Source organism: Pyrus communis, chromosome 16 (genome assembly GCF_963583255.1).
Source record: "Pyrus communis chromosome 16, drPyrComm1.1, whole genome shotgun sequence".
NCBI lineage: Eukaryota > Viridiplantae > Streptophyta > Magnoliopsida > Rosales > Rosaceae > Pyrus > Pyrus communis.
In genome coordinates, this window is record NC_084818.1 from 5,388,766 (window position 1) to 5,414,662 (window position 25,897).

General features: G+C 40.8%; 2 protein-coding genes and 2 pseudogenes across 2 annotated transcripts; 3 read left to right on the forward strand and 1 right to left on the reverse strand.

Annotated features, from left to right (window-relative positions):
• The first annotated feature begins 554 nt into the window (after positions 1-554).
• Positions 555-4,038, forward strand: LOC137721363 (putative receptor-like protein kinase At3g47110). Its single transcript, XM_068460458.1, has 2 exons — positions 555-3,252; positions 3,473-4,038. Exons 1-2 carry the CDS (start codon positions 555-557, stop codon positions 3,886-3,888), a joined length of 3,114 nt encoding a protein of 1,037 aa, XP_068316559.1. The 3' UTR covers positions 3,889-4,038.
• Positions 4,039-4,988: 950 nt separating this feature from the next.
• The window catches only part of LOC137721224 (clathrin light chain 2-like), a 43,881-nt pseudogene continuing 22,972 nt past the window's right edge, over positions 4,989-25,897 (reverse strand).
• LOC137721002 (probable LRR receptor-like serine/threonine-protein kinase At3g47570) lies at positions 7,662-11,127 on the forward strand. The gene is made up of 3 exons (XM_068460131.1): positions 7,662-7,732; positions 8,123-10,467; positions 10,569-11,127. Exons 1-3 carry the CDS (start codon positions 7,662-7,664, stop codon positions 10,988-10,990), a joined length of 2,838 nt encoding a protein of 945 aa, XP_068316232.1. The 3' UTR covers positions 10,991-11,127.
• Positions 12,088-25,456, forward strand: LOC137721003 (putative receptor-like protein kinase At3g47110; annotated as a pseudogene).

Below are 25,897 nucleotides of genomic sequence, written 5' to 3' on the forward strand. Positions count from 1 at the left end.
TCCCAAAAGGCCTCGTGCTAGGTAGGGATGAGAATATACATATAAGGATCACTCCCCTGGGCGATGTGGGATGTCACAGAGTGACCGGCCGGACATCAATGCTCTGATCACGGCCTAATGTATTAAGTAACACCTTGTTATCACCATTTCAACGTAAAAAAAAGTTATTATTTTTACAGTTGAGAATCAAAGCTCAAATAATTGTGTTTGTTGTTGACTTTGTGGTCACATTTATTTGTGTTGATCTTTATTTTCCTTGTTTTTTATATCTAAATTTCTAATTAATCCAGAACAAGTGATGACTATGACAATTTCTTTCAAGTATTTGCGCCATTTGGCCTTAAAATCCAAACATATAGAACAAAACAGCCGGCTTCCACAAACAGTTCTTGTCATTGAGACCCCGACAATAACCGAATAATATAAAAAACAAGGGGGAACAAAACCAAATAAATAGGAAGAACTAAGGCTAGATTTTTTGCAAGTTTTTTTTTTCTTGTAAAAACTCAGCCTCTCTGGTTCACAACTCGAGCTTTATTTCACAGCGCGTACACATGGGGTTCTCGGGTATCATTATTAGCATCTGTTCTATTATCATGCAACTGTTTCTCCTGATGATCACTTCATCATCCTTACGTCTAGGAGGGAATGACACGGATAGACAGTCCTTGCTTGCATTTAAAGCTGAAATCGTGAACGACCCACTGGGCATTCTTAGCTCCTGGAATGAATCCCTCCACTTCTGTCAGTGGCAAGGCATTGCTTGTGGCCGCAGACACCAGAGAGTCACCGTGCTGGACCTTGAATCAAGCCGGCTGAATGGTCAGCTACCTCCCCACATTGGAAACTTGAGCTTTCTCAGAATTTTAAACCTCCAAAACAACAACTTCAACAACACCATCCCTCAAGAAGTTGGTCGTTTGTTCCGTCTGCAACAACTACGCCTTGGTAACAACTCCTTCAGTGGTGATATTCCATTCAACATATCACGTTGCTCTAACCTCCAAGTACTTCACATAGCTGGAAACCATCTTAGGAGCAAACTTCCAATTGAAATTGGCTCCTTGTCCAAGCTTCAGGTACTTGCTTTAAGCAAAAACAATTTAAGTGGGGCAATCCCACCTTCTTTTGGAAATCTTTCTTCTCTCCAGGTGTTATCTGTGGAAGAAAATAATCTGCATGGAGATATTCCAAATAGCCTTGGCCAGTTGAAAAGACTAACATATCTTTCAGTGGGTCAAAATTATTTGAATGGTACCATCCCTCCCTCGATTTACAACCTCTCATCAATTACACTCATTTCTGTGCTTCACAACAAATTGCATGGAACTCTTCCCTCTGGGTTGGGCCAAACTATATTTCCAAACCTCGAAATCTTTTATTTCTGGGGCAACCAATTCAGTGGACTGATACCAACTTCAATCTCCAATGCCTCAAACCTTTCACTGTTTTCTATCTCATTCAATGAGTTTACTGGAAAAGTGCCTAGTCTGGCACGCCTGTCAAATTTGTATTTGTTATCACTTACCAATAACCATCTTGGAAATGATGAGGAAGGTGACTTGGATTTCATCTCTTCTCTAGTTAATTGCACCAAATTAACGGAGTTTGATGTTAGTGGCAATAATTTTGGAGGAGTGCTACCTGAATCCATCAGCAATCTCTCGACAGAGCTCAACCTGCTGGTATTTGGTCGTAACCAGATACGTGGAAGAATTCCCATTGGGATCGGAAATCTAGTCAACTTGGAGTCACTAGCCTCTGAGGAAAACCTATTGACAGGCACAATACCAAGTTCTATTGGTAAACTGAAAAGGTTGGATGCTCTATATCTGAACGAGAATAAACTATCAGGTACCATCCCATCTTCTCTTGGAAATCTAACTTCAATGACCAGGTTGATTCTCATGTCAAACAAGTTAGAAGGCAACATACCGCAAAGTCTTGGAGAATGCAGGAATCTTCTACTTTTAGTTCTTTCCCAAAATAATCTTCGCGGTCAAATTCCTAAAGAAGTTATTGGTTTAGCATCCTTGTCAGTAACTTTGGATCTATCCAGCAACAAGCTTACTGGATCCATACCAATGGAGGTAAGCAACTTGATGCATCTAGTTTACTTGGATGTTTCTGACAATAGGTTATCTGGTGAGATTCCACGAAGTTTAGGGAGTTGTACAAGTTTGGCATCTCTGTATCTGAGTGGAAACTCATTGCAGGGGACCATTCCTGAATCCTTGAGCTCTTTGAGAGCGATTGAGAATTTCGACCTCTCTTGCAACAACTTGTCTGGCAGAATTCCCAACTATTTGGAGAGTTTCCGGTTCTTGCTGAAATTGAACCTCTCGTTCAATGATTTTGAAGGTGCATTACCAATGAAAGGAGTTTTTGAGAATACAAGTGCGTTTTCTGTCACAGGAAACTCACGGATTTGTGGAGGTATACCTTCTTTAAGATTGCCCAAATGCGTCTCCAACCATTCTAAGCAAGGCTTATCTTCTAGGCTGAAAATAATTATCTCAGCTGCTTGTGGGGTTGTTGGATTAAGTTTTGCGATTTTGTTTGTGATTTTTTATCGATCAAGAAAAGCAAGAGGAGTGAAGTCAACTTCAGGATCATCACTGGGGGTTTCACTTTTGAAATTGTCCTACCGAGATCTCCTTAAAGCAACTGATGGGTTCTCTGCAGCCAATTTGATTGGTGCTGGTAGTTTTGGGTCCGTATATAAGGGAACACTTGATCAGTATGAAGGAAGAATTGTTGCAGTGAAAGTACTCAATCTTCAAAGTGCAAGAGCTTCCAAAAGTTTCATTGCTGAATGTGAAGCTCTGAGAACCATTAGGCACCGAAATCTTGTCAAGCTACTGACTGCCTGTTCAAGCATCGATTTTCAGGGGAATGATTTCAAGGCTTTGGTTTATGACTTCATGGTGAATGGAAGTCTCGAAGAATGGCTGCATAATTCAGCTCAACTGGGCGACAATCCACCCAATCTGCAGCAGAATCTGGATCTCATTCAGAGAGTAAACATTGCAATCGACATAGCTTGTGCTCTGGATTATTTGCACAACCACTCTCACATGCCAATAGTTCATTGTGATTTAAAGCCAAGCAACATTCTCTTGGATGGTGACATGACTGCATGTGTTGGTGATTTTGGTTTGGCAAGGTTCCTCCCAGAGGCTTCTTGTCCATTTCCTGTGCACGAGAGCTCTTCCAATGCAATAAAAGGCTCAATAGGCTATACTGCCCCAGGTAAATTTTTGTGACATATATATACACACACAAAGGAGATTTCTTTTATTTTTAGCATTAAATTATGAAGTCATACATAAAAAAATGTTTGTGTTTTTGAGAAAATAAATACACACACACACATATATTGTTTATGCTTGGACGATGTTTCTGTTTATAGCATGAGTTTTTGAAGTCACACATAAGAACCTAGCTGTGTTTTTGTGCATATAACTTAAAGAGTATGGAATGGGAAGCAAGGTGTCAACATATGGCGACATGTATAGCTACGGAATCCTGTTGTTGGAGATGTTAACAGGCAAGAGGCCGACAGATAACATGTTTAAAGACGGTATGGACTTGCAGTATTTTGTTACGATGGCTCTACCAGAACGTGTGGAAGAAATATGTGATCCACTACTTGTTCAAATGGAAGAAAGCTGCAGCAGTACTAATCCCATAAGTAATAGGGGGAATCAAGTCCCAAATGATCAAAGACAAAGGGTTGTGGAGTGCTTGACTTCCATTGCAAGAATAGGAGTTGCTTGTTCTGCAGCAATGCCGAGAGATCGAAAGGACATAAGCAATGTTGTCACTGAGTTGTGTCTAGCAAGGGATGTGCTAACTGGAACAAGGAGGCCTAGAGAGCATCTGTGATCACGGCCCCGAAGTAGTGAATCCCATGACGTGCTTCTATTTTTCATGGTGATCTTCTTAATGATGACGGGGAGGAGTTGAACGAGGGAATTGAATTTTCTTTTGTTGAAATTGTTTTTTTTTGTATGTTTAATGTTCTTATTAAAATATGTAATTATTCATATTTTCATTTCCATAATTTAAGTCCTGATCACAGCCTAACTAGCACTTAGTACAGAGTATAATTAGCTTTGTTGGAAGAGCGACCGGCCGGACATCAGCAATGCTGATTGCTGCAGCCGATCACGGCCTAGAGTATTAAGTAATACCTTGTTATCACCATTCCAAACAGAGAGAACAAAACAGCCGGCTTACACAGACACTTCTTGTCAATGAGACCCCGAAAATAACCGAATATAATTAAAAACAAGGGGGATTCAGGGCGGAGCCAAGTACAAGGCTACTCTGGGCTATATAGCCTTGTACATGAGCAGCTAGCAAGCTATGATTTATAAGTTTTGGGTTTATACAAATTTTCAGCAGACACTCATCGAACTATTCTTTGGACCCGAAAATGATTCGTTCTTCTCGCTCCCTAACATCAGTAAGAGTTTTCGATTTAGAGTATGAATTCTGGGTTTCTTTATCCATGCTGCATTTTCTGATTCTGTTTGTTGTGGTGTGCTTTGTTCTTCATTTTCTTCAAGAATCTGTAATTCACGAATTGTTGCTAATTTCGAGTTTGTGAAGCTTTTCCTAAGAGAAACGAAAACACATATGAATTGTCGGCTAATTTTTGTTATGTCAAGTCATTTTCATTAAAAAGTTCCATAAATAAATTGGGTGAGCGAGGGGTAATTTTTTGGAAGAATTTCTGGATGAGTAGTGTAACGAGTTATAATTTTAAAACTTCGATGAGTGGGAAGAGATTGCTGGTGTCTTGAGATAAAATTTGGGTGTGACTAGACTTGGTTGGAGGACTGAGTCATGGATGGCTTAAAATTAATTAAACTCTTAAACTCATATTTCAAAGCTACTTCAAAACATTTGTGTCGTGTCTGTGGTTGTTGTATTGACTCTCACACTTATTTGGCAAAACCGCGTTGATTCTCCGACTCTGATATCCGAAATTTCTAATGAATTGCAAGAAAGCGATGTCTTATCCAACACAATCAAACTTGAAGTCTTTGCGTCAATTTGTTTTGGTCTGCAGCACTGAGGGCCGCTTACACACACGGAGACGTCTCTTATCCAACACAATCATAACAACCGACCAAGTGCGGGAATCGTTGCCAATTAAACCTCGTAAACGATAGCTTCACCAACAACATCCCTCCAGAAATTGGTCGTTTGTTCGGGCTGCAACAATTACGCCTTGGTAACAATTCCTTCAGTGGTGATATTACCTCCGCTACCGTGACTTAGGCGATAACATTCTTGGTGGCAAGATTCATATTGAAATTGGCTTCTTGTCCAACCTTCAGGTACTTAATTTAGGCAGGAACAGTTTAAGTGGGGAAATCCCACCTTCTTTGGGAAATCTTTCTTCTCTTCAGATGCTATCTTTGCAACAAAATAATCTGCAGGGAGGTATTCCAAATAGCCTTGGCCAGTTGAATAGCTTAAAAAATCTTTCTTCGGGTTCCAGTAATTTGAATGGTACCATCCTTCCCTCTATTACAATCATCTCGGTGCTTGAAAAACTACTTCATGGAACTCTTCCCTCTGGCTTGGGCCACACTGTATTTCCAAACCTCGAAACCTTGTAATGGAAGTACTTAGTTTCTACGAAATAAGCCTAACAAAGAACGCCAGGCAAATTACGAAGAAGCAACTACAACCTCGGGGGTAGCTGCGACAATGCTGCCTTGGGGGGAGCAGAAGTACTCGGTTTTGCATCCTTGGCGGGAGCTGGGGCCGGTGGTGAAGGCTTAAGGTGGGGAGGGGTATTGTGCTTCAACTTTAAAAGTATCTGCCTCATCCTTGAAAGCTCGGTTGGCTTTCCAGGCTTTGGTCCTTGGACAACGAGAATGGATGGCTTCTTTTCCTGATCCTCCTTCCCTCTCTTCCTCTCTATAGCCAGCACATCATTGGGAATGAGGTCCGCATTGCCTTCCAGTAGTTCTTGCCTACCTCAGCATGAAACTTCTCTTAGTTAGCCAGGAACAGCTGAGAAAAGTCAAAAATACAAGTTCAAAACAATTTGTTAGGAATGCATATTAACTTCGTACGTCTTCATACCTTAGAAGTTAGATGCCAGAGAGATCGATATGGATATCAATGGCGAAGAAAACCAAAACGTTATGACAAAGTTCAATTCCAAAATGTTTAGCCAAAAAAAAAAAAAAAAAAAAAAAAAAAACTAGATGTCAGAAACCATTAACCCGACCAAACATACAGTATTAGTAATCTTTGTTTTACAATGAAGCCTAATGGGGAAACGTTGTAGCTGAGTTTTATGTAGCGAATCCTAAACAGTTGTGATCATCACGTAATTGTATTCAGATATGCTAAGTCCCAGTGGAGGGAGTAAAAGTTATGATCTTTCAGTAAATTCCTGGAAAACCAAGTCAGGTGGACATGGGGATCTATGTGTTAACAATTTGTGGCTCTTCTTCAACACCAATTTCGATCAATTATTCAATGAACCAGCAATTCAAGAACAAATGAAATAAATACACTATCAGTATCAGCTCAAGGGATCTTAATATGCATGCCAAACTTAAAATTGAGGCAGTGAGGTAAGACAACCACATTATTACTCAGAAGATCTTATTAAAAACAAAAAATAGCGCTAATCATATTTTTCGGAAAGTTTAATTTGATCTAACCTTCTCCCTTTCCCTGTTAGCAGCCTTGTTATTTTCAGTAGTGATCTTCCTCTTCCGGTAGAATCCCACCTTGAATTCATCTGCTTCCTCGATTATCTGAACCAACAACTCCTTTTCCCGCCTTTCCTTCTCCTCGAGCTGAATTGCATTCTGCCTGAATATCACAAGAGTTCGGATTACGATAACTCCCTTACAACCTCACAGAATTCAACCATTTATTGTTCCACCACCTTCTATGCAAACATAAAACCATTTTCTGATAGTCAATAACTACACATTGACAACAATCACGAATCTTTTCCGCTTCGAATTGAGCCCCACATTCTTACATGTTAAATTCATAAAGATTTCAACAAGTCTATATTTTTTTTTTTTTTTTTTTGATAAACATTCAATTTAACAAGTTGATATCAGAAATATAATCACTGCTCACTAGGCATGCAATTTTTGGAGCAACAGAAAGATCAAACCAAATCAAAACCAAGAACTTTCAACCGAATTGCACAAAAGAGTCAAAATTTAATTGCTCTGCAGAACTATTTATTCAATCACAAACAATCGAAATTCGAAACCCTACCTCCTCCATTATCGGAGAGCGAAAGCCCTCCTCAGGCAGCATCTCTGACGGAGGCGGCAAAATCGGATAGTCGGACCCGCCAAAACCTCCTCAGATAACCGTCGTCATCGAACGGGCGAGTTGACACGGTGGTCGGGACGGAGTCGTCTTCTGGCTGAGTGAACAAGGCCATGATCGAGTCAAATGTACTGACAAGCAAGAAACGTCTCCCCCACTGTCTCTCTCCGCGGCTCTAAACTGCCGAGCGAATTGCTCGCAGAGGCAAAAACTACGCAGGAGAAAAATCCGCGGCCTTTGAGTTGGGCTTAGACCGGCCCATTGGTCTTTCATTAGTTCAGCCCAATACAATGTTGACCAAGAAATAACCGAAGATCTCTCTTTCGAACATGCATAATCAGTTTACCGTTGTCCTTTCTTTGATCTCCAGCGCGGTTGACAGCAAGTTCTGCAGGATCCGGCATGACTGGTCTTTGCGCCATTTGGCCTGAAAATCCAGAGAGAACGAAACAGCCGGCTTTCACAGGCAGTTCTTGTCACTTGACCCCGATCACTTTGTTGTCACATTTATTTGGGTTGATCTTTATTTTCCTTGTTTTTTTATATCTAAATTTCTAATTAATCGAGATCAGTCTTGTGCCATTTGGCCTTAAAATCCAAACATATAGAACAAAACAGCCGGCTTACACAGACAGTTCTTGTCACTGAAACCCCGACGCCAACCGAATAATATAAAAAACAAGGGGGAACAGAACCAAGTACAACCCAAATAAATAGGAAGAACTAAGGCTCGATTTTATGCAAGTTTTTTTTTCTTGTAAAAACTCAGCCTCTCTGGTTCGTAACTCAGAGCTTTGGAAAAACTAAGTGGGGAGATCCCACCTTCTTTGGAAAATCTTTCTTCTCTTCAGATGCTATCTTTTCAACGAAATAATCTGCAGGGAGGTATTCCAAATAGCCTTGGCCAGTTGAATAGCTTAAAATACCTTGATTTAGGAAGTAATAAATTCAGTGGGGAAATCCCACCTTCTTTGGGAAATCTTTCTTCTCTTCAGATGCTATCTGTGCGACAAAATTTTCTGCGCGGAGGTATTCCAGATAGCCTTGGCCAGTTGAATAACTTAAAATACCTTGTTTTGGGTTCCAATATTTTGAATGGTACCATCCCTCCCTCCATGTACAACCTCTCTTCTATTACAGTCATCTCGGTGCTTGAAAACCTACTTCATGGAACTCTTCCCCCTGGCTTGGGCCACACTGTATTTCCAAACCTCCAAGCCTTTTCTTTTCATTTCAACCGATTCAGTGGACAAATACCAGTTTCACTCTCCAATGCATCCAACCTTGCATTATTTGGTATCTCAGCCAATATTTTTACTGGAAGAGTGCCTAATCTGGCAAGGATGTCCAATCTGTTCCGGGTAGAAATGGATGCTAACAATCTCGTAAATAATGAGGAAGGTGACTTGGACTTCCTTTCTTCTCTGGTTAATTGCACCAACTTAGAGCGTTTGGATATCAGTGGCAATAATTTTGGAGGAGTGCTAACTGAATCTCTCAGCAACCTCTCAACAAAGCTCGAGGTAATGAGATTGGGAGGGAATCAGATACGCGGAAGCATTCCTGTAGGAATTGGAAATCTCATCAACTTGGGGATACTAGGCTTTGAGGTAAACCAATTGAGGGGCCCTATACCAATCTCAATATGTAAACTGAATAAAATTTTTAGTCTGTCATTGAATCACAATGAGTTGTTCGGTACTATCCCAGTTTTGCTAGGCAATCTAACTTCGTTAGGCAGATTACTGCTCATGTCGAACAACTTACAAGGAAGCATACCGCTCAGTCTCGGTGAATGCAGGAATTTGCAATCTTTGAGTCTTTCTCAAAATAATCTTAGTGGTCCCATTCCACATGAAGTCATCAGTTTATCATCCCTGTCACAGATTTTGGATCTGTCCCACAACTATTTTACTCATTCCATTCCATTTGGAGTAGGTCTTTTGTTGCAGCTTGCTTACTTGGATCTATCTGATAACAAATTATCTGGTGAGATTCCAAGCTCAATAGGAAACTGCATAAGTTTGGAAAGTTTGCATTTGGAAGGAAATTTTTTGCAAGGGACCATTCCTGACGCTTGGAGTTCTTTGAGAGGAGTTGAAGACTTTGACCTTTCTCGCAACTTCTTAACTGGAAGAATTCCAAACTATTTAGGGAGTTTCCGCGTCTTGCGGAACTTGAACCTATCATTCAATGATTTAGAAGGTGCAGTACCGATGAAAGGAGTTTTCCAGAATTCAACTTCGTTTTCTATTATTGGAAATAAATGGCTATGTGGAGGTATATCTCAGCTAGTGTTGGCACCATGCATCTCCAAAAAATCTGACGAAAAACCTAAGCAAGAAATATTTCCATGGCGAAAAGTACTTATCTCAATTGCCTGTGGGAGTGCTATTGGAGTTGTCTTCCTGTTGTGCTTTGTGCTTCTTTATCCATCAAGACAATCATTGCGCTGTGTACTTCTTTATCTATCAAGAAAATCAAGAACGAAGACAACTTCAGGACCATCATGGGAGGTTTCACTCTTGAAAGTTTCATACGGTGATCTCCTCAAAGCGACAAATGGGTTTTCTTCTCGGAATTTGATTGGTGCTGGTAGCTTCGGGTCTGTGTACAGGGGAATTCTCAATCAGGAGGAAAGAATTGTTGCAGTTAAAGTGCTTAATGTTCAAGGTTCAAGAGAAAGTTTTACAGCTGAATGTGAAGCCTTGAAAAACATTAAGCACCGGAATCTTGTCAAGCTATTGACCGTGTGTTCAAGTATCGATTTTCAAGGAAATGATTTCAAAGCTTTGATATATGAATTCATGGTGAATGGAAATCTTGAAGAGTGGCTGCATTTTTCAGCTCATAGGCTACCTGGGGCCCCCATCGTGCAGGGCCATTTGAACCTTATTCAGAGGGTAAACATTGCCATTGACGTGGCTAATGCTCTAAATTATTTGCACAACCACTCTCACGTACCAATAATTCATTGTGATTTGAAACCCAGCAACGTTCTCTTGGAAGGCGACATGACTGCTCGCGTTGCTGATTTTGGTTTAGCAAGGTACCTCCCAGATGCTTCATGTTCACTTCCTTCGCACAGAAGCACTGCAAATGTCATTAACGGTTCCATAGGCTATATTGCCCCCGGTAAGTTGGATTGTTGTTTCGACCTCTTTCTAACATGTACAAGAGAACAATTCTCTTTTTATTTCAATTTTTAACTGTATCTTCTGTACGGAAACCTGTAGAGTATGGAATGGGAAACGAGGTTTCAACATATGGCGATGTGTATAGCTACGGAATCCTGTTGTTGGAGATGCTTACTGGAAAGAGGCCTACAGATGAAATGTTCAAAGATGGTCTGAACCTGCACAAGTTCGTTCAGATAGCTTTGCCTGAACTTGTAGAAGAAATATGTGATCCGGTGCTTCTTCAAATAAAAGAAAGCAGCACTCGTAGTAATGGCTCAAGCAATAGGAATCAGGTCCAAGATGATCAAAGGCAAAGAGTTAGGAAGTGCTTGGTTATCATGGCCAGGATAGGAGTTGCTTGTTCTGCAGATTTGCCGAGAGAGCGGATGGATATTGGACATGTTGTAGACGGACTATGCCTAGCAAGGGATGTACTAACTGGAACCTGGATTCCTAGAAATCATATGATCACGGCCTAAGCAGCATGCAATCCAACTGAGTTTGTTTGAGCACTGAATCAAGGATTCGGGCCTATTTCATAAGCTTTCTAGACTCTGAGTTACCTTTGCAGAATTGCAGACATGAACAATATTGTAAGCATCAAATAAAATCAGTTATCAACTCAAAATTGAACTTCTTAGTTGCATTTTTTGTTTCTTTATTTCTTTCCAACATGCATCATCACTTTCTCCTTTTTCTTTTCTTCGACCGCCAGTCAACAGCGACAGCAACAGACCGTGTCATCTATTTGCTCTCTGTGTCAAGCGTTAACAGTAAGAACACTTTCAAAGGATTTGAAGTGTGAACACAAATACAAGATTAACATATATTCTTACTAGTATGAATGAGCATAATTTATAGTCATATTCTTGGCTGTTTGCTGCATAATTTCTTTCTGCCCTTCAGTCATGGTGTGAAGAATTCAACTGATTGTCTGGCAACTCGGAACCCTTGGTCATGATGTTTAACAAAGACTTGTACTTCCTGCCAACTCATAACCTGCATTTTGTAATTTAATCACCAGAATTCCTGCATCGCCGTGTGAGGAGGAGGAAAGGTAATTGTTGAAGTAGAGTTCAGCCAAAAGCTACGTTTTGCATTGTGTATACCTTTCCAATGAAAAGGGTTCAGCTCAACCAACATGTAACATTTTCCTCACAACAATTAACACTAGAAGAGTTATGTGCCACGCCGAAAGGTCCTGTACCATTTCATGGGTCCAGATTCTCCCCGAATCTCTCTCTCCGGATTCTTTCCAAAACTGTAATCCTGCCTGTTAATGCAGATCATGCGGCCAACAATCAATCTTAATGATTAGAGTTTTGTTAAGAATCTGGAGGCCCTACTGTTCCCGCCGAATAATTTTCATTCAAATTATAATTAATATTCTAACAGATTATGATATCTAAAAATTAGTACGAGTCATGAAGGCGGCGACAATGAGACCCACGACATTTCCAAAGTCTTTGAGTAACCATTTGGGACTCCAGAGTTTACTCCTGTCTGCTCTTCAACTTTCAAAGTCTTTGCGTCAACCTACAATGTCTTTCATCAAGACCTACATTTGCTGCAATTAATGTTTTGTTTCTGTTCATGTATATGTACTTCTGCTTCAAAACTTAAGCTTTCATTTGCGGCCTCCGTGATGGAGTTTCCATCCTCCTTAGTACTAGGTTTATTTTCATACGACTCTTTCCCTTTCCCTCTGCCCCCTGCTCACGTCCATGAGGAGATGAGGTGGATAGGCTGTCCTTGCTTGCCTCTAAAGCTGAAATTGTGATTGATCGCATGGCCGTCCTTAGCTCCTGGAATGCATCCCTCCACTTCTGTCAGTGGCCAGGCCTTACTTGCGGCGACAGACACGAAAGTTACGCTGCTCAACCTGCAATCAAGCCGATTGGAAGGCTCTGTCCTCCCACATTGGAAACTTGAGCTTTCTGAGGCTTCAACCTCCAAAACAATAACTTCAGCCACACCATCTCTCCAGAAATTGGTCGTTTGTTCCAGCTGCAACAACTACGCCTTGTAAACAACTCTGTCAGTGGTCATTTTGGAGGTGTTTTACCCAACTCTGTAGCCAATCTTTCAACCCAACTCACTAAACTCTACCTCGGAGTCAATCAAATATCTGGAAATATTCCTGCAGCATTAGAAAACCTCAACAATTCGATAAGTCTTAGGCATGCAGGCTAACCTGTTCACCGGCATCATTCCTACTTTTTTTCGGGAAGTTCCGACAGCTGCAAATACTGGCTTTAGATGGAAATAGATTATCAGGACAGATACCTTCTTCCATAGGAAACCTCACTCAAATGTTTCAACTCTACTTATCAGAAAATAAATTAGAAGGAAGCATTCCCCCGAGCATCGGAAACTGCATAAATTTGCAGTATATGGACATCTCAGACAATAGCCTTAGTGGAGATATACCACCACAGGTTATTGCTTTTTCCTCCTTATCTGTCCTTGCTCAATTCATCACATAATTCACTGACTGGGAGTCTGCCTGTGAGAGTGAGTAAGCTAAAGAATGTCAATGCGCTCGACGTCTCTGGAAACAATCTAACTGGAGAGACTTCCAGTTTCTCTAAACAACTTATCAGGACAGATTCCAAAAGATCTACAGAGACTTCCAGTTTCTCTTTCGAACATACATGATCAGTTTACCGTTGTCGTCGAACGGGCGAGTTGACACGGTGGTCGGGACTATTGAATAAGACGAGTATCCAAGATAACTCTAATGATCCCAAGAAGAAGAAAATAGAGCACACTCTTTAAGAAAGCTCACAAAACAAACTAATTAGCAAAGCTTTTCTTATTTAGCTCTAGGCTTTGTTTTTCCTTGGATGATTTACAATGCTTGGGGACTTGGGTATTTATAGCAAACCAAATGAAAGCTACACCACACACTTAATTAAACTAAGTTTATTTGCTACCACACAAAACACATTAATTGCACCTAATTATGTTGTCTTCCACACAACCTTACCTAACTTTGCAATTGTAAGCAATTACATCATCAAACTAGATATGGACTTGGGCTTTAGATTGGGTTGTGGATTACTTATTGTTTTGGTTTGACATTGATTCTCAACACTCCCCCTCAATGATTTTTCTGCGAGTTTCTTCCCTTTGGATAGTGGCACACACACTTGAGAAGGAAGGCAGTTCAGGATTCATGAGAACATGACTCCTGAGATCTTCGTATTCAGAGCTCAAACTTGCTAGAAGCTGAAAGATTTTATCTTCCTCAGCTCTCTTGATCAACACGGCAGCGTCAATGGTGTGTGGCCGATAAACATTCAACTCATTCCACATGGTGGTCAACTTGCCAAGATGATGCACAAACGAGTTCCCTTCCTGTTGTAGACTAGCAATATCCTTCTTTAGCTGGAACACTCAAGCTGCGTTATTCTGATTTCCATACATCTCTTTGAGATTTTTCCAGAGAACGTATGAAGATTCCGCATAACTGAAGATTTCTGCAATCTTTCGATCCATAGAGTTGAGCAGCCATGACATGACCAGCTGGTCCTTGCACAGCCAATCATTGTAATCGGATGAGGACACATCAGGTGCTGGAATCATGCCATTAACATAACCAAGCTTCGATCGTCCTCCTAACGCAAGGGAGACAGCTCTCTCCCACGGGAGATAGTTGAACTCATTTAGTAGGACCGAACTGAGACGTTGATTTGGATTGATATCAACATCTAGATGAGATGAAGAAGACGCAGCATGCGAGTTTACTTCTTCGCCATGCGCGGAGCTCTCTTCAGCCATGATGGAGAAGAAAGAGAAACAGGAAGACGGTACTCAGAAGCAGGTCGATAGAGATCACTGCTCTGATACCATATTGAATTTTGAATGTCTATGTTTTGTATTATATGAAACCAAGTACAAGGAAAGCTCATATAAATGAGCGGAAGAAAGAAAGAGAAACAGAAGCCGAAAACAAAAAACAAAGCAGAAAACATGGAAGAAAACATGGAAAAGTAAAGCAGCCCTAGAACTTCTTCCAATAGAAACTTGAGCTTTCTCAGAACTTTACACCTCCAAAACAACAACTTCAACAACACCATCCCTCAAGAAATTGGTCGTTTGTTCCGCCTGCAACAATTACGCCTTGAAAACAACTCCTTCAGTGGTGATATTCCATTCAACATATCACGTTGCTCTAACCTCCAAATACTTCTCATAAATGGAAACCATCTTATGGGTAAAATTCCAATTGAAATTGGTTCCTTGTCCAAGCTTCAGGTACTTATTTTAAGAAAAAACAATTTAAGTGGGGAAATCCCACCTTCTTTGGGAAATCTTTCTTCTCTCCAGGTGTTAGATGTGAAAGAAAATAATCTGCGTGGAGGCATTCCGAGTAGCCTTAGCCAGTTGAAAAGACTAACATATCTTTCATTGGGTGAAAATTATTTGAATGGTACCATCCCTCCCTCCATATACAATCTCTCATCAATTACACTCATTTCTGTGCTTCAAAACGAACTGCATGGAACTCTTCCACCTGGGTTGGGCCACACTATATTTCCAAACCTCCAACAATTTTATTTCGCGATCAACCAATTCAGTGGACCGATACCAAATTCAATCTCCAATGCCTCAAACCTTTCACTTTTTTCAATCTCATTCAATGAGTTTACTGGAAAAGTGCCTAGTCTGGCACGCCTGTCAAATTTACATTTTTTAACACTTGCCAATAACAGTCTTGGAAATGATGAAGAAGGTGACTTGGGTTTCATCTTTTCTCTAGTTAATTGCACCAAATTAACACATTTTGATTTTAGTAGAAATAATTTGGGAGGAGTGCTACCTGAATCCATCAGCAATCTCTCAACAGAGCTCACGTACATGTTATCTGGTAGTAACCAGATCCGCGGAAGAATTCCCATTGGGATCGGAAATCTAATCAACTTGGAGGTACTAGCCTTTGAGGGAAACCTATTGACAGGCACAATACCAAGTTCTATTGGTAAACTGAAAAGGCTGGATTCTCTGTATCTGAACGTGAATAAACTATCAGGTACCATCCCTTCTTCTCTTGGAAATCTAACTTCAATCACCGTGTTGATTCTCATGTCAAACAAGTTAGAAGGCAACATACCGCCAAGTCACAGAGAATGCAAGAATCTTCTACTTTTAGTTCTTTCCCAAAATAATCTTCGCGGTCAAATTCCTAAAGAAGTTATTGGTTTAGCATCCTTGTCAGTAACTTTGGATCTATCCAGCAACAAGCTTACTGGATCCATACCAATGGAGGTAAGCAACTTGATGCATCTAGTTTCCTTGGATGTTTCTGACAATAGGTTATCTGGTGAGATTCCACGAGGCTTAGGGAGTTGTACAAGTTTGGCGACTCTGAATCTGAGTGGAAACTCATTGCAGGGGACCATTCCTGAATCCTTGAGCTCTTTGAGAGGGATTGAGGATTTCGACCTCTCTCGCAACAACTTGTCTGGCAGTATTCCCAGCTATTTGGAGAGTTTCCGCTTCTTGGTGAATTTGAACCTCTCATTTAATGATTTTGAAGGTGCATTACCGATGAAAGGAGTTTTCGAGAATACAAGTGCACTTTCTGTCACTGGAAACTCACGGATTTGTGGAGGTATACCTTCTTTAAGATTGCCCAAATGCGTCTCCAAGCAATCTAAGCAAGGCTTATCTTCTAGGCTGGAAATAATTCTCTCAGTTTCTTGTGGGGTTATTGGGTTGATCTTAGTGTTGTCCGTTGTGCTTCTTTGCCGATCAAAAAAAGTGAGAGCACTTAACTCAACTTCAGGATCGTATCTAATGGTTTCACTCTTGAAATTGTCTTATGGAGATCTCCATAAAGCAACCGATGGGTTCTCGGCTGCGAATTTGATTGGTGGTGGAAGTTTTGGGTCTGTATACAAGGCAATTCTCAATCAGCATGAACAAAGAATTGTTGCAGTAAAAGTACTCAGTCAAAATTCAAGAGCTTCTAAAAGTTTCATAGCTGAATGTGAAGCCTTGAAAAGCATTAGGCACCGAAATCTTGTCAAGCTACTGACTGCTTGTTCAACCATTGATTCTCAAGGAAACGATTTCAAAGCTTTGGTTTACGAGTTCAAGTTGAACGGAAGCCTCGACGACTGGCTGACCTCTTGCACTTTGCACTCTAAAATAAAATTGGACAAAGAAAGAAATAGAGAAAGGAGGGAAGCAACAAGCTTTGGCAAAACACTTGGACTTTGATATATGAAAAAGGTTTACAAACTGTTGGAATAAGAAAGCTTACAAGCTTCTTCACAATTGGAAGTGGGATTCGGATGGGATGATTTACAATGCTTGAGAGCTTGGGTATTTATAGCAAACCAAATGATTAAACTAAGATTATTTATTACCACACAAAACACATTAATTGCACCTAATAATTTTTATTCAACCATACCTAATATTGCCTAACTTTCCATGCCTAACTTTGACATTGTTTTTCAACAATGGCTAGCAGCAATCCTGTTTTGATTTGAATTTCCAACACACCTCCTCAAATCAAAACGCCTTCATTCCTAGCATTTCACGCAGTAGCCGGAATGTTTCAATTGGCAATGGCTTTGTGAAGATGTCTGCCACTTGTTCCTTGGTGTGACAGTAGACAAGTTCAATTGTCTTTTGCTTCACATGGTCCCTTAGAAAATGGAACCTGGTATCAATGTGCTTGCTCCTTCCATGTTGAACAGGATTCTTTGCAAGTTTGATTGCAGACACGTTATCTACGTGAATCACAGTCGATTCCACTTGTGGATGACACACTGACTTCAACAGATTTCTTAACCAAATTGCCTCACACACGGTTGAGGCTACAGCAACATACTCGGCTTCACATGATGACAAAGCAACAATTGATTGCTTCTTTGAAGTCCATGAGAAAGCTGTTGATCCTAGAAAAAACACATAGCCAGTTGTGCTTTTCCTTTCATCTTGGTCACCTCCCCAATCACTATCTGAATAACCAAATAATTTTGCATCTTCACCAAAATTATAAAATAGACCATAGTTTAGAGTACCTCTTATGTACCTCAAAATTCTCTTGGCGGCCAGCCAATGAGACTCCCTTGGTGTTTCCATGTATCGACTCACGAGTCCAACACCATAAACTATATCAGGTCTTGTGATTGTAAGGTACCTTAGGCTTCCAACGAGGCTTTTGTACACTGTTGAGTTTACAAACTCACCCTCTCCTCCTTTGGACAGCTTCAATCCAGTTGCGACTGGGGTATTGACAGTGTTGCACTTGTCCATATTGAACTTCTTCAATATGTCTCTCATGTACCTTTGTTGAGAGATGTAGATACCATCACTTTCTTGCTTCACTTCTATGCCAAGAAAGTATGACATTAATCCATTGTCAGTCATCTCGAATTCACTGAACATGGATTGCTTGAACTCATGGAACATTGCCTCATTGTTTCCTGTAAACAATAAATCATCTACATAGAGACAAATAATTAAGAACTCCCCTTTTTCACCATTCTTCATGTAAACTGAATGCTCGTATGGACATTTCTGAAGTCCTTTTTTTTTTTTTTTTTTTTTTTTTTTTTTTTTTTTTTTTTCCTTTATCTCCCCTTTTTCTTGTCCTCTCATATACCTTCAATATTTTTCCACTCTTTGCCTCATCATTAGGCAAATTTGGACCATCATCGGCATCAGACAAGTGTTCATCCGAAAAATGCATACCACCAATGTCAAGTGGCCACTGCTCTTCCTCCTTACTCCCCATCTCCCCCTGAAGAGAAGTGACCGAATCTCCCTCTGAAAAATAAGCCTCTTGTTCCTGAAAGGTAACATCCATAGAGACAAAAATTTTCCCATTGGGAGGATAGTAACATCGATACCCTTTCTGAGTAGCAGAATAGCCAATAAACATACATTTGATGGCTCGAGGATCCAACTTATCACGATTTTGCATGTGGACATGAACATAGCAGACACAACCAAACACTTTTGGAGGAATATGAAGGAGTGAAGGAAGAGAATGATACTGGGAAAGGGTTTGGATAGGTGTTTGAAATTGGAGAACACGTGATGGCATGCGATTGATAAGAAAAACAGCTGTGTGAATGGCATCACCCCAAAAACGTTTAGGAACATGCATAGCAAAACATAAAGATCTAGCCACATCCAAGAGGTGACGATTTTTACGTTCTGCTATACCGTTCTGTTGAGGAGTATGTGGACAAGATGTTTGATGAATGATACCTTCTTGTTGAAAAAATGTTCCAAGTCCATAATTCAAATACTCTTTCCCATTGTCAGATCGAACAACTTGAATTTTAGCATTAAATTGGGTTTGAATCATTTGATGAAATATTGGAAAAACGGACATAACCTCACTCTTATTTTTTAGTAAGTATACCCAAGAAACTCGAGTGCAGTCATCAATGAAAGAGACAAAGTATTTAGCTCCAGTATAAGTAGGAATATGAAATGGTCCCCAAACATCAGAATGAATAAGAGAGAAAGGAACATCACTTTTATTGGAGCTTAAAGGAAATGAGACACGATGATTTTTAGAAAAGATGCAAGTTTCACAATGGAAATTAGAAACCTTGACTTTAGAAAATAAAGAAGGGAATAGATATTGCAGGTACTGAAAGGAAGGATGTCCCAATCTTTTGTGCCATAACCAAATTTTTTCAGAAGCTTCAAATTGTTTAGCTTCCACTTGACAACTGTAACTTGTCTTCTCACAATCTGGTGGTAAGTCCAAGTAGTATAGACCCCCCCTCTCTCTACCATGACCAATCAACGCTTTCGTTCGAATATCCTGAAACCAACAATGAGTAGGAGAAAAGATGGCAAGACAGTTTAGTTGATTTGTGAGTTTACCAATAGAAAGCAAATTGTGAGAAAGATTAGGAACATGTAAAACAGATGAGAGAGATAGGCATGGTGTTAATGAGATGGAGCCTGCTCCAAGCACTGGAGTGGAAATACCATTAGCAACTTTAACGGTATTTAAAGGTGGAGTAGTGTGAGAAGCAAACCATGAAGAGTTATTGGTCATATGGTCAGAAGCCCCCGAATCAATGATCCAAGGTTTATTTGGAGCACCAAATGTGGTGTTCAAGGCAAAACCAAAGTTACCTGCGTCGACTAAGGAAGTGGAAGCAGTAGTAGGAGAAACTGAGTGAGCAGATTGATCTACTCGAGGCACGGAAGGCGTTGGTGTAGACAGGTGTGCTTGTGATCCAACAATGCTTTTCTTTTGATTTTCCTTCTTTTGAACCCACCAATCAGGATATCCATGCAACTTAAAACAAGTGTCTCTAGTATGCTTATCCTTGTCACAATAAGTACACTTCCTTGTATCGGTAACTTTAGATCCACCTGATCGAGAATTCGAGACTCCACGGGGAAATCGATACGGAGCAGCTACCATGGCTGATCCTTCCACTTGTGGGCCAACCAACATAATGGTTTGCCTACTTGCTTCAGCATTCACAAGAGCATAAGCAGCACGAACAGATGGCAAAGGTGTTTGAGTCAAAACTTGACTGCGAACATGATCTAAATGAGGATCAAGGCCAGCCAGAAAATCATACAATCTTTCTTCTGAAATTTCTGTCTCTCGAGCAGCAACATCATCAGCACATTTCAATTTTCCAGGACGTAAGAAATCTATTTCTTGCCATGTTTGCTGGAGTTTACCATAATATGCAGATAAAGGCTCACCATTCTGGCGAGTCGCCAGTGCTTGACGGCGAAGTTCATATAATTTTGATGCATCTTTTTCAATTGAGTAAGTTTGGGTAACAGCATCCCAAACATCTTTTGCAGTAGAGAGTCGGAGAAAAATGGCCCGCAAATCTCTAGTCATGGAGTTGAGAAGCCAAGATTGAACCATGGCATTCTCTTCCTCCCATATAGCATACGATGCATCGGCTTCTGCTGGTGCCTTCTTTTTTCCACTGACATAAGACCATTTGCCTCTACCAGTGATGTAGATGCGGACACTTTGGGACCACGAGGAATAGTTGGACCCATCCAACTTGTCTGGGGTGATATGCAGAGACATATCATTTTGTGTAACAGCGGCTGAAACAGTGGTCTTGGAGTCACCCATTACTACTGCAATGAATTCTCTTTATTGAAACAATAGAGAGTCAGTCTCACTGAGAGAGATGCAGGAACAAAATGCAAGGAGGAAGAGGCAATGGCACGGGTTTGTTGGGTGATTCCAACGGGTATGGTTTATAGGGTATGGGGTAGTATTTAGGTAGAGATGCAGCGGAATATATATGGTTAACAAGCTCAATATGGGTAGTGATGTTGGCAGATATGGCCAAAGAGAGATTGGATTCGTATGAAAGTAGAAGGCCTGCTATTCTGCAGGTCTTATGGAGTAGATGGCAGTAGTGCCAGTAGGTTAATCAGAATAGAAACTCCTTTTGGATCAGAATGGCTCTGATACCATGCCAAAAATAGAGTTAATTTCTTGATCTTTTCATCTCCCAATCGGAGGATTTATATAGGAATACAAGCAATGATGATCAGGTATGAAACCAGTACAAGAAGTCATAAAGGCCGTACAAAGCCTTCTTCAAACGATACACCTTATCTTCTTCTCCTTGTACTTGGAAGCCTTCCGGTTGTTCCACGTACACTTCTTCCTCAAGTACTCCATTAAGGAAGGCTGACTTGACATCTAGTTGATAAATTTTCCATTTATGATGTGCGGCAAGAGAGATTAGCAATCTTACCGTGTCAAGTCTCGCAACTGGAGCATAGACTTCATCATAGTCCACTCCATACTTCTGTTTGTAGCCCTTTGCTACAAGCCTTGATTTGTATCGATCCACACTCCCATCTGCAGTGCGTTTGATCTTGTAAACCCACTTGACACCAATAGCCTTCTGATTTGGTGGGAGCTTTGTCAGCTCCCAAGTGTCATTCTTCTCGATGGCATGGATCTCTTCTTCCATGGCTTTCTTCTAACAATCTTCTTCCACAGCTTCATTGAATGAGAAAGGCTCGTGGTCTGCATACAAGCAGAAAAGGTTGGTTTCTTCTTCTTCTTCTTGTCCATAAATCTCTGTGAGACTCCTTAACCTCACTGGAGTTGAGGAGCTGCTTTCCTCACTAGATGTAGGACCACTCCTTGCAATTCTGTGCACTGGAGTTGTTGTGATTGTTTGAGCAGGCTGTTGCTCAATCGGTGGTACAACTTCTGGTTCTTCAAAATCAGTGGAGACGATCTTCTCTTTACTGACTTCTTTGTTGTTCCACGTCCATGTCTCTTCCTCACTGAAGGTGACATCTCTACTAACCACTAGTTTGCCAGTTAGTGGGTTGTAGAGCTTGTATGCCTTGGACTCTTCACTATAGCCCACAAACACACACTTCTCACCTCTATCATCAAGTTTCCTTCTCTTGGCTTCTGGAACTTGAGCATATGCAACACACCCAAAAATTCTTAGGTGTGTAACATTCGGCTTGTATCCACTCCAAGCCTCTTGTGGTGTCATCCTCTTGACACTCTTTGTTGGACATCGATTCAACAAATAAATCGAACAAGCTACAGCTTCTGCCCATAACTCTTTTGGCAAATTCTTCTCCTTAAGCATGGACCTTGTCATGTCAAGGATGGTTCGGTTCTTTCTTTCGGCTATCTCATTTTGCTGTGGGGTATAGGCAGCAGTAAGTTGATGCCTAATTCCTTACTCCTTGCAGTATGCTTGGAAAGCATTGGAGGTGTACTCTCCACCTCTATCTGATCTCACAGCCACAAGCTTGTGGTTACTTTCTGCCTCTGTGAGTGCCTTGAACTCCTTGAAAATTTTTAGGGCAGCTGACTTCTCCTTGAGAAAATAGACCCAAGTCTTTCTACTGAAATCATCAATGAAGGTAATAAAATACCTATTACCTCCATAAGACATGGGATCCAATGGACCACATATATCTGTGTGCACCAACTGCAGTGGTGCCTTTGCTCTCCATGTATCACCAACAGGGAACGATAGTCGTGCTTGCTTGCCAAGCACACAACCTTCACATACTTGGCGTGTGGCTTCAATCTGGGGTAGACCACGAACCATTCCTCCACTTGACAGCAACTTTAGGCCATTGAAATTAAGATGGCCAAATCGAAGATGCCATTTCCATGACTCATCTTCCATTACACCGATGTTGCAGCTTCCAATCTTTGTGTTCAAATTCAACGGAAACATCCGGTTCTTTGACATTCGAACACGTGCAATAAGCTTTCTCCTTGCATTCCTGAGAGTGAGAAGCATGTTCTCCATATGTATAATGTACCCTTTCTGGAGCAGTTGACCAATGCTCAGAATGTTGCTCTTCATACCTGGTATGTAGTAGGTATCGGAGATGTATTCTTCTCTTCCATCCTTCTGGATGATCTTGATCTTCCCTTTGCCTTCAACTGGCAACTTTGAGGAGTCACCAAGACTTACAGATCCATAGGCCCCTTCTTTGAGTTCGGCAAAAAACTCCTTCTTTCCACACATGTGATTGCTTGCACCAGAGTCCAAATACCAAACATCTTGTTGGCTTCTGGAATCATGGTGTGCTAGTAAGACTGTAAGTTCTTCATCAGTATTTCCACTTGATTCTGCCATGTTGACATGCTCACCATTTTTATGTGAACATTCATTGGCATAATGTCCATATTGCTTACAGTTGTGACACTGGATATGCGCCTTTCCTCGAGTAGATCTCCACTCCTGAGACTGACCTTGATTTTGTGCATAGCCTCGACCTCTTCCTCGGGCTCGTCCTCGGCTACGGTTGGATGAGCTCCCACGACGTGAGTTCCACTGCCCACGACCTTTATTTGGTTTGTCAATATTCAACTTTGACTCCAAAGCTTGCTCTAGCGTTGTGGGGCTTGCATTCTTCTGAATGTGTTGCTCGTGAACTAGGAGGGATCCTAGTAGCTCTTCTGCGCTCATCACCTCCAAATCCTTGGATTCCTCAATGGCAGTCACCACATGCTCAAACTTAGATGTGAGTGACCGGAGTATCTTCTCCACAACTCGTACTTCATCGAGTCTCTCGCCATTTCTCCTCATCTGATTTACTATCACAATGAGCCTTGAGTGATAGTCGGAGATGCTCTCCCCTTCATTCATATGAGCAGTTTCAAAATCTGCTCGAAGTGATTGTAACCTCACTTTCTTGACTCGATCTACTCCTTTGTAGATTGTACTGAGTGTATCCCATACTTGCTTGCTCGTTGTTGCTTCTGCAACCTTCTCGAACGTTGAATCTTCCAAACCCTGGTATAGAAGATACAGCACCTTTTGGTCCTTCTTTCGTAAGTCCTTGAGAGTGTTCCTTTGATCCGCAGTATATACGGCTTCTTGCTCGGCAGTGGGTACAACATACCCACTACTGACAACTTCCCATAGCTCCTGTGATCCAAACAATGCTTTGAATTGGATGCACCATCTTTCATAATTTTCTTTCTTCAATGTGGGAACTTGGAGTTGCACTAAGTTGGACGCCATAACTGCTGCACCTGCCAGAATAGTATTCTGGCTCTGATACCAATTGTTGGTATTTGACAGTTTACTAACTCAATACCAAAATATGTGGGTGATAAGTTTACAAACTCTATCACACCTCTTTCACTTTGCACTCTCAAATAAAATTGGACAAAGAAAGAAATAGAGAAAGGAGGGAAGCAACAAGCTTTGGCAAAACACTTGGACTTTGATATATGAAAAAGGTTTACAAACTATTGGAATAAGAAAGCTTACAAGCTTCTTCACAATTGGAAGTGGGATTCGAATGGGATAATTTACAATGCTTGAGAACTTGGGTATTTATAGCAAACCAAATGATTAAACTAAGATTATTTATTACCACACAAAACACATTAATTGCACCTAATAATTTTTATTCAACCATACCTAATATTGCCTAACTTTCCATGCCTAACTTTGACATTGTTTTTCAACAATGGCTAGCAGCAATCCTGTTTTGATTTGAATTTCCAACAGTAAAAGTACTCAGTCAAAATTCAAGAGCTTCTAAAAGTTTCATAGCTGAATGTGAAGCCTTGAAAAGCATTAGGCACCGAAATCTTGTCAAGCTACTGACTGCTTGTTCAACCATTGATTCTCAAGGAAACGATTTCAAAGCTTTGGTTTACGAGTTCAAGTTGAACGGAAGCCTCGACGACTGGCTGCATAATTCATCTCAACGGGTCGACAATCCAACCAATCTGCAGAAAAATCTGAATCTTATTCAGATAGTCAACATTGCAATTGATGTAGCGTGTGCTCTGGATTATTTGCACAACCGTTCTCACATGCCGATAGTTCATTGTGATTTAAAGCCGAGCAACGTTCTCTTGGGTGGTGACATGACTGCATGTGTTGGTGATTTTGGTTTGGCAAGGTTCCTCCCAGACGTTTCTTGTCCATTTCCTGTGCTTGAAAGCTCTTCCGATGCAATAAAAGGCTCCATAGGCTATACTGCCCCAGGTAAATTTTCCTGATATCTTTCTTTTTAGCTTTAATTTTGTGATTCACAGTCAAGACATAACTATGTTTTTGTGCATTAAATTATAGAGTATGGCATGGGAAGCGAGGTGTCAACATCCGGTGATGTGTATAGCTATGGAATCTTGTTACTAGAGATGCTAACAGGCAAGAGGCCAACAGATGACATGTTCAAAGACGGTCTGAATCTGCACAGCTTTGTTGTGAATGCAGTTCCTGAACACGTGGAAGAAATATGTGATCCGCTACTTCTTCAAAAAGAAGAAAAAAATGGCAGGGATCAAAGGCAAAAATTTGAGGAGTGCCTGATTTCACTTGCAAGAATAGGAGTTGTTTGTTCTGCAGCAATGCCGAGAGAGCGCAAGGACATGACCAATGTTGTGTCTGAGTTGTGTCTTATAAGAGATGTGTTGATGGGAACCAGGATGCCTTAGAGACTGTTAGAATTTAGAAATTGGATCATTTCACTTCATTCGAATTCTTAGAATTACTAGTTTTTCATTTTTCATGCAATCTATGTTTATTTTCAGTAACACCATTTTAAAATCAAGAAGTTGGTCGTGTTTTTGTTTAGCTGCAATCGCCTTGATCTTTTTTTTCTTGATTTGTAAGCATAGACCGTCACCCACTTCCGAACCGTTAGGAACCACATATACGTTCGATGAGAAATTCGGCAGACCCTCATCGAACTATTCGTTGGACCCAAAAATGATTCGTTCTTTTCGCTTCCTAACATCAGTAAGAGTTTTCGATTTAGATTATGAATTTTTGGGTTTCTTTGTGCATGCTGCATTTTGGGATTCTTTTTTGTTGTGGAGTGCTTTGTCCTTCATTTTCTTCAAGAATCTGTGATTCACGGATTGTTGGCTAATTTCGAGTTTG

Coding starts and splice junctions, on each gene's coding strand:
- LOC137721363 (XM_068460458.1), top strand. CDS start 555: ATGGGGTTCTCGGGTATCATTATTAGCATCTGTTCTATTATCATGCAA. Junction 3,253..3,472: donor AATAGGCTATACTGCCCCAG/GTAAATTTTTGT, acceptor TATAACTTAAAG/AGTATGGAATGGGAAGCAAG.
- LOC137721002 (XM_068460131.1), top strand. CDS start 7,662: ATGCATAATCAGTTTACCGTTGTCCTTTCTTTGATCTCCAGCGCGGTT. Junction 7,733..8,122: donor AGCAAGTTCTGCAGGATCCG/GCATGACTGGTC, acceptor TTCGTAACTCAG/AGCTTTGGAAAAACTAAGTG. Junction 10,468..10,568: donor CATAGGCTATATTGCCCCCG/GTAAGTTGGATT, acceptor GGAAACCTGTAG/AGTATGGAATGGGAAACGAG.